This window comes from Daktulosphaira vitifoliae, unplaced genomic scaffold, assembly GCF_025091365.1.
Source record: "Daktulosphaira vitifoliae isolate Bord-2020 unplaced genomic scaffold, ASM2509136v1 Scaffold_2, whole genome shotgun sequence".
Lineage (NCBI taxonomy): Eukaryota > Metazoa > Arthropoda > Insecta > Hemiptera > Phylloxeridae > Daktulosphaira > Daktulosphaira vitifoliae.
The window spans coordinates 6,151,063-6,160,295 of record NW_026099573.1 but is presented as its reverse complement, the minus strand read 5'-3'; the positions used below and the strand labels follow the sequence as shown (position 1 = coordinate 6,160,295).

The window sequence follows — 9,233 nt, the reverse complement described above, 5'->3', positions numbered from 1 at the left end:
ATGTTGTTGGGGTGGCCTAGTATACTCCGTTCATCATTGTATGTGGGACAGTGGAGTGTTAAGTGTTCAATGGTCAATGGTACTTCACATGTAGAGCAATACGGTTGTTCCTCTTTGTTGAAAATGTGTGAGTGTGTGAGTCTTGTATGCCCTATTCTGACTTTGGTGATAAGGGTATCTACTACGCGAGCTGGGTTGATAGGCGAACGCCATTTATGGACAGTTTTTTTAATGTTTTTTAATTTGTTATTGGTAGTACCATCCCATTGGGTTTGCCACTGTTGGACGGAAATTCGGTTGATTATTTTTAAAATATCTTTATATGGTAGTGACATTATTTTTGATGAGAAAGTAGAAGATATGGCTTGGTTAGCCAATGTGTCAACTTTTTCATTACCATTGATTCCAATATGTGATGGGACCCACATAAATTCAAAAATTTTATCAGAGTTATTAATGATGTTGCATATTTGGAGGGATAGTTCATTTGACGGGTTATTTGATGATAATGAAGTCAGGGCACTGTAGGAGTCACTTATGATTAGTACTTTATTCATCAGGGAGGATTCAGTGTAGGTAATTGCTTCTTTAATAGCAAAGATTTCAGCTGTGAAAATGCTTGCATCTGAGGGTAGTTTGTAAAGTCTATTTATATTGCCTGAAATGAATGCGCATCCTGTGCCATTTGTATTTTTGGAGGCATCAGTATAAATTAATTCATAGTCGTGAAAGTCGGATTTTATATTTTCATTAAAAATAATAAGTATTGTTTGCGGTATAAATAAATAAATTTTTAAACAGTAAATTGCTCTACTCATCCAACGGGCTTGATGCATGGCTCCAGGAGGATGTATTTTAATTTTTTTGTCTAAGTCACCATTTAAAAATATTATAGAAAGCTCAAGTAACTCTTTGTAATCGTGTCTTTGTAATGTTTGTTTTCTAACATATCTCGCGAAAACTGTAGAATATTATTTCAGACGTTTTCGAGTGCTGAACAACACTCCACGTCTTCTATTCCAGTTACAATATTAGAAAATTTTAATTTCTCCCAATTCTTAAAAAATTTTAAATAATTTTAAATATAGGAATATCTGGGGTGGAGGTTACTTGAGGTAGCCTTGTTTAAAAAACACCACGTAAACCCAACTCATAAATATGGTGGCGACATGGTAGGTATAATATATCTTTTTCTAATTTTTGCTCTAATAATACGCATGCGCCCTTCAAACGCCCAGTATTAGATACGTTTGTATTGCAACACAGAGCTTCGACCACATTCAACAAGCCCCAATCTTGTAACGCACTATAAACAGCGTTAGCTTGATCATATCCCGTTGAATTTTTTAATTGTGGAATACCAATTAACATTTCTATATTTTTTCCGGTAATAATAATTGGTAGTCTATCGACACCCGAGTCTCTTGAATTTAAAGCCGACAGAATCTTTCCATCCCAATGTACAGTAATATGTGAAGGGAGTTTATTTTGAAAAATTTTTTTTATGAAATTAGCCCGTTCTGTACGTAACGCATTACGACATTGGTGTATAGAAGACTTATTTATGACCAGAGTATCGACGTTGTGACGTCAGTTCAGCAGTTGCTTGAAGTACTTAAATAGAATCTCGTGCACTTAATTTACACCTATCTAATGCAGCCACAAGTTTTGGTGAAATTAAGTTTTTGTACCCCCTTTTTATTTCTTTTTCTGCATTAAAACACGACTTCTCGTCATCAGACGATGATGGAAAAACTATATTTTCCGGTAAATCAGGTGTTATAAGTAAAGAGGAAGAAGTAGAGGGTCCTGAAAATTCGAAAATTGCTTAGTACTTAATGCAAGTCTTTCTGCTTCTCTTTCTTATCGCTTTTTAGAAGTATCTTCTTTTTTTTGTAAGTTTTGGTCAATTCCACCTAAGCAACCCACTTGACCAGGAAGTCTTTGGTTAATTAAAAACTGTTTATCGTTATCTATTTTAATTATACCTAATGCATTGTCATGTGCAATATCAAATAAATTATTAAGATTATTATTAAACTCGTTTTCTTTTATTCTAAAAATTTCACCAACTTTTTGCGAATTTTTTTGTAAGGTACGCCATTCTTCGTAAAATTTTAACAACTTTGAACTGCACAAGTAGGAATACGGGCTTTTTCCTAAAAAATATTACACTCCCGAATAGCTAATGCTGCACTTTCTCTAATATTTAAGTTCACAGTTCTCATATTAAAAAAAAAACTAACATACTTGGTGGATGGACGGAAGCTTTGATCCCAAAATTTGAGAAGAAATAGATCCTATTAAAAATATTTTATCATCACTTCGTAATGTTTTGGACATTATTATATTTTTTAAGAAATTAAAATCACGCTAACTAACAATTCAATCGAATACACGATGCAAGCGACTGAAGTGTTATCCTTTGTTAGAGTTCGTTATATCTCAGTTACAATTTCCACTCTATTTATAAATTAAAAATATAAACAATAAGTTAAGACAACACAACGATCACAATAGAATTTTTATTTTACATGGACGTAGTAATAGTAATTGTTGTAGTAATAATGAGCAACGATATCAGCTGATAAATTATGCTATCATGAAGCTCGTATTTAGTAATCACAATATTTTAGAACTATTTTATCTGTAACAATGAAACGAACTGTCAAATAAAAAATAAGTTAATTACCATTTGTATAGAAAACTTCATTTTAAACAATTTTTGTATGAAACATTAAGCTTTATCATAAAATGCTCGCCAGACAAGACAAAATATTTGTAAATATCCCAATTTCGGTAATATCAACAAATAATACATTTTTTATAATTTTTATGGAAAAATAATAGATTTAGAAGAAAAATTGTAGGAATATATATTATGCTAAACAATTAGATCTACAATTTAGCTTCAATGATTTTTTTTTGTGGGAGCACAAATTCGCAAGTTAATTGCAAAAGACTAAAAAACTACCTCTTTCTGTCGATTTTCAACCTCACGTTGGCACGGGTAAAAGTTGTCTGATGTATACACAAAAATTTGGGGGGGTAAGAGTTAGGACTTTTCAACATTTTAAAAATAAGGGACACCCTAATATATATATATTTAAATAAATTTTTATTTTGACTGACACGGCCCCGCGTCGCTTCGTTATATACGATGCCCCGCGACTCGTGTCACCTTTATCAGCCATCGCCATACTATGAGTATTTAATATGTTATACGCCGCGGTGCAAAGTCCAGCAAGTGCCGCACGGCCGACGATGTCCCGCCGCAAATGATACCGTAGTCTTCTTCCCGTTGTCAAAGTGACAATGTCGACGAACTGATCTGTACTCGCGCACCGTCGCCATCAACGCTGCTAACCTTTTGACACAAGAGGATCACGCCGGATATCGCGTCGTCGAGCGAAAGTGCCGCGATATTATGCGAAGATTATATATTCCTACCGCCGCCGCTAATATTAATATATATATATATATTAATATTTATATTCGTATATGTTAATATTCATTTATATATTCCTACAGCCGACGCCGCTGCCGCTGTTTATACCTCGTGTATAACGTTCCCCACGCCACGCCCGCCCACAAAACACAGCTATACCTCGTGCATGATACGTTTACGAACTTAAGTCGCTTTACGTGTGTATATTCTAATTACTATTAAAACTTATATATTAATACGCTTTATTCTCATTAAGAGATATGTAGTGTATTCATTCCGATTACGGGGGTTGATTTCCGTATCGTCATTTTTCGTCATTACCTCCACATTGCGCGTCTGCTGCTTTCCTTGGATGTGGTAGCCGTTTTTCAGACTCCCTCTCCGGAATCGAACCCTGATTTCCCATTACCCGTTACAATCATGATATTGATAGTAACTACTATCATAACACGAAACTAAAAATTGAAAAATAAATATAGTTTAAAAAAACTAAAAAACGCTTTTAAAGCACATCGAACTAAAAAGTTAAAAATAATTTTTAGTTTATTTAAACTATATTTATTTTAAAATATTCGAATAGACAATCAAATAGTTTTTAAAACTATTCGAATAGTCTATGCTAAAAATAAACTATTCGGTTTTATAAACACAATTCGAATAGTTAATCGATAGTTTAAAATATTTGAAAATGCCTATTACTAATTACAATGGAAAACTAACAGTGATAATGATTGTGACCAGTGCTACCAATCAATGTATACAACTCTTCCATCCTAACGTTAAGTCGACCTCGACTTTAATAAGTAACATAAAAATATATATACATAAAAAACCTCAATATTTAATATACAATATCCTAATATAACATAATTATCAAAAAAATTTTAGTTAAAATTCAGGCTTACTTTATACAAAAACATATATTAATAATTACAGTTAAAGTTAACAATAAAACATAACCATTTAAACATGACATTAAATAAATTATAAATTAAATTCTTTTTGTAATGTGTCAATGCAAAAAGACAATGCAACTATATTTTCATGATATTTATAACACTTAAACCCTTATAACATCTTTGAGTATGCTAAAAGCCCGGTATATCAATTACAACAAATTTATCATTAGGGATTCTTATAAATCAATTATACTCCGTTATTTATAAAGAATTTTTAAAATACTAAAGAGGTAAATGTAGAACGTCTATCAGAAATAATTTGAATAGACCTTCAAAAAAAAAACAAATAATTATAATGCCTTAGTCTTAGATCTAAGTAGGGGAAAGTTAAACAAATTTATAGAAAACTTAATTATAAAAGTAATTATAAAAGATAAATATGTCACATAAATGTACATTATGTTATATATTAAGTATACAATATGTGTTTTTTCAAAAAGGGTCATAAGGTCCACATGAATTGTATTAAATGGAAAGCCAGCTTTCGGAATTAAATGTAAAAATCCTTCAATTTTACCACTATATGGTGAAATAATAGGCATTAAAACATTTAGAAATATAATTTTTTACTGTTTTTTTATTTTAGAGAACCAATAAGAATTATTAATTTAATTAATTACCTAATCAACATGTCCTATATTATTATGACAAATTCTAAATACATTATCAATTAATTTATAGGGAACATAAAAATAATTTGTTAGTAGGATAAACTAAACCATTTCTTAGTTTATAGAAAGATATGTTTTCATCTTCTAATTTTTACGATTTACAATTTCAGTAACATAACAATTACTTAACTGTTTTATAGACAAAATTTGTTCAAAAGAATATTACTCTCAAGTTTAAACTATTTTGTAATCTACTAAAAGCGTCAATATTGAACATATTTTTATTAGATTAATAAATATGTAACCAGGAAGGTTTTGAAATATACTACCTATTCACTATCAGATATCATTACTTTTCCCAACTAAGCTGCGACCTCACTATGCTGGAATTTTTATAATTTGTTTCTAGTAAAAAAGCTCTTTTCTACATTTAATTTAATGAATTTAAAAGCTTTTAATTCTTCAAGTACTTATTTTAAAGTTGTTATCGACCAATCAAAACATTTTGAAAGAAAATAGCTAAAAAATAGCTTATCCAAAATTATAGAATAATTTAAAAAAATTGCTTTTAATTTTTTTATGATAGACAAACGTATTCCAAAACTATAAAAATTATTAAAAAACAGTAACAAAAAATTAACACTGAATTAAAAGTTACTAAAAATGTAAAAACTTGGTGGGACACTAGTAAGCATGTTTTTTCTAAATATAAATGCACAATGATTTTATTACATTCATTTTTAATTTAATGTTATAAAAAAAAACTTAAAATAATATTTAGAAATATTTCTTAACTCCAAAAAAAAAAAAAAATTATAAGTATTTAAATATACTTAAATACACGAAAACAATTTTTTTTGTCTATCATATCTGAACTAAATGTTTGTAGGGATTCAAACAACTTTAACCTTGGAACTCAATCAAAAGACACTGATATTAAAGATGATATCGAAGAACAAAATTTGAAAATACAATTTGAAGTAGGCATTGAATGTATTGGTATTATGTTTAATATGTTATTGCATATAAAAAGGTAATTCTTATATTATATTTAGTTATTAAATTCAGTTTTGCATTATTTATTGAAAATTATATGTTTATAAATCGATCCTTACTCAAATTATTTTAGTTTATCACTAACAATTGCCAGCAGAATGACTAAAAACAATGATGTACCAATGCTTATTTGTCATTTGTTAAATAATAAACCTTGGGTAAAATCAGAAAATGAAAAAACATACATATTTCAAGGTAAGAACATAACATTTGTAAAAATAATATTGTATTTATTCAATTGTTTTATTATTAAGTTGTTTATTGTATAATATAGAAAACGTATGGAAAATTAAAAAAACAAATGATAATTTAATACCAAAACAAGAAGCCCACCTATGGATGAGTCTTTACGAATTTTTCATGGCCGAACAATTGCGTAATAATTATGAAATAACCCATTTTAGAAAAAAAAATCTTGTTCAAGTAGATTTTTTGTGATGAAATTTTTAAAACTACAAATGTATTTAATTTTAAATACTTAACTTATTTTACAGCTACAGAGCTTATTGAACGATAATATTTTAAATCAAATTTCTCCTCTTATAAATTTAAAAGAATGTTTATATCGGCTAACCTTAACTGAAGCATCAATGATTAATAAAAGTCCAATTTTTATAGAAATTACAGCTGAAGTAATAGATTTAAAGTATTTAAATTTATTTTTCAATAGACTTTACATTCTTAATTTCAGATTAGAAAAACTCTTCAAGAATCTTACTCTAAAAAATGGAAAAAAATTGCTAAGGTACAGTCATCGTACTTGTTTGGAAACGATATTAATGACATTGCAAAATCGTAAATATAATACCTAATAGTTTTAAATAAGTATTTAATTGAGGTTTCGTTAAAATTTTAGATTAAGTAAAACATATGAAAATATAGCTAATTTTGAAATCCAAGAAAAAATTTGTGCTAATTGCCAGCAGCCAGCAAAAAACCGATGTTCTCAATGTAAAATTAAATGGTATTGTAGTAGGTAATATATTTTATAATGTCACAGACAATTGATTATTTAAATGTGATATACTCAAAATAAAATAATGAATGTTAATGACGATTTTAGGAAATGTCAAGTCAATGACTGGAATACACACAAAAATAACTGTCTAAAAATTTAATACTATATAACCTTAGTTTAGTAACTTTTACTAATTTTTAATTCAATTTTGTATAATTTCTTATTCATTTGTTTATAATCCATCAAATATGAAAAATATTTGTCTTTTGTGTAAATTAATCAACTTAATATTTTTATAAAATTCTAATCATTAAAAAAACAATAATAATAATTAAAAAAATGTACATAAATAATTTTATTTATACTTTTGTTTTTAATAAAGAAAATAAAAAAATGACTTTTCTGTTTTGATAATTTTTGTAAAAATTTGGTTATTCACATTAAAAATCCTAGGAAAATCGTAAATTTTGAGTGATCCCATTAATCGATTAGTTAAAATTTTTTTTTAATAGCTAGGTTATTATCCTTCAATATAAATCGAGTCCAAACACAAATTTAACAGCCTTCGTTTCTGTATTTTTTATAAGTTCAAAAAAATTGTGTTTTAATATCTCTTATTACATAAGAATATTATTATAATCGTACTTCTTAAACACTTTTTATTATTGAATTAGTATCATCGTATTATTTTTCTTAAATTAATTCAATTGAGAAAGAACGACTGATTACTTGATTACTTAATAACTACTAGAAAATGATATTAAAAATAAATATATTCAGGAGAAGTTTATTTTCTTATAGAACAAAAGCCACCAAATAGAACAGCACTTGAGTTAATCCATGTTTTTGGTGACTCTAAATTTTTTATACCATTAACGTGTTAGCTCATTGATCTGACAATTAAAAATAATAATTCATTTTTTTAATAAAATATAGGAAAAAAACCTTCTTAGAAAATATAAATAAATAAACTAATATTTTTATTAAAATGTATTATCATATTATACAGGGTGGCCCACCACTCACTGACAACTTAAATAACTTTTGATCCAGTTAATATTTTTAGTTGATTTTTTTTTTAAATAATAGTTATACGTTAGGTCTATAGCTATATCTCAATAATTAATTTTTTTACATTTTATTAAAAATATTAATTATTTTTAAATTTTAAATAAAATGTAAAAAAAAAATCTAAGATAGCTATTTTGTAGAGTAGAATTTAAGAAAAATTTTAGTAAAAAAATATCTTATTAATATTCAGTAGTAAATATTCTGTAGCGTTTTGAAGTTTGTGAAAATTTGAATTTTCATGTACTATTTTACGGTATTAAACATTGAAATACGTATTGAGAAAAGGACAGAAGAAAACGCTATCTTTTCAATATACTTTTGAATGAGAGTGATAAGTAATAATTGCCTTATCTAATTTCTTATCATGGTATTAATGCCAAGTTTGTAATGTATACACATTATCATCATATGTATACACAGTAATCATGAAAAGATAGCGTTTTCTTCTGTCCTTTTCTCAATACGTATTTCAATGTTTAATACCGTAAAATAATACATGAAAATTCAAATTTTCACAAACTTCAAAACGCTACAGAATATTTACTATTGAATATTAATAAGATATTTTTTTACTAAAATTTTTCTTAAATTCTACTCTACAAAATAGCTATCTTAGATTTTTTTTTTACTTTTTATTTAAAATTTTAAAATAATTAATATTTTTAATAAAATGTAAAAAAATTAATTATTGAGATATAGCTATAGACCTAACGTATAACTATTATTTAAAAAAAAAATCAACTAAAAATATTAACTGGATCAAAAGTTATTTAAGTTGTCAGTGAGTGGTGGGCCACCCTGTATAGTAACAACATTTTATACCAGTAGAACTATAATAAAATTCTAGAAGAAAAAATTTACGTAAACGTTATTCAAAATAGGTAAGAAAAGAAACAGCGATTCGATAATTAATGTGCATGATGCTAATAACCAAGTGTACGTGTCGTTAATGATTTAATATCGAGTTGATATTTTTCCGTTTTTATTTTTGTAAACACTTTAATTAAGCATATTTAAATCAAATTTGATTTAAAACTAGTTTCGAAAATGACAAATAATGATGAGTGAAATTCTCACATTCGCAAAGTAGCTAACGATGGATATAAATTTTAGGTTATACTTAGAGAAGC

The 9,233-nt window shown here is 27.2% G+C and overlaps 1 protein-coding gene across 3 annotated transcripts in view; it reads left to right on the top strand.

Moving 5' to 3' along the window:
• The window catches only part of LOC126898513 (zinc finger MYND domain-containing protein 10), a 25,382-nt gene extending 18,015 nt beyond the window's left edge, over positions 1-7,367 (top strand). For 2 of the 3 annotated variants that reach the window (XM_050672607.1, XM_050672609.1), the window contains exons 5-11: positions 5,908-6,051; positions 6,148-6,269; positions 6,349-6,497; positions 6,569-6,706; positions 6,766-6,869; positions 6,931-7,050; positions 7,138-7,367. In XM_050672607.1, coding sequence (XP_050528564.1) covers positions 5,908-6,051; positions 6,148-6,269; positions 6,349-6,497; positions 6,569-6,706; positions 6,766-6,869; positions 6,931-7,050; positions 7,138-7,192 — 832 coding nt within the window. In that variant the 3' untranslated portion in view covers positions 7,193-7,367. Of the gene's footprint in view, positions 1-5,907; positions 6,052-6,147; positions 6,270-6,348; positions 6,498-6,568; positions 6,707-6,765; positions 6,870-6,930; positions 7,051-7,137 lie in introns of those variants that run through there. The other variant, XM_050672608.1, reaches the window with a different exon arrangement.
• Positions 7,368-9,233: the final 1,866 nt, after the last annotated feature.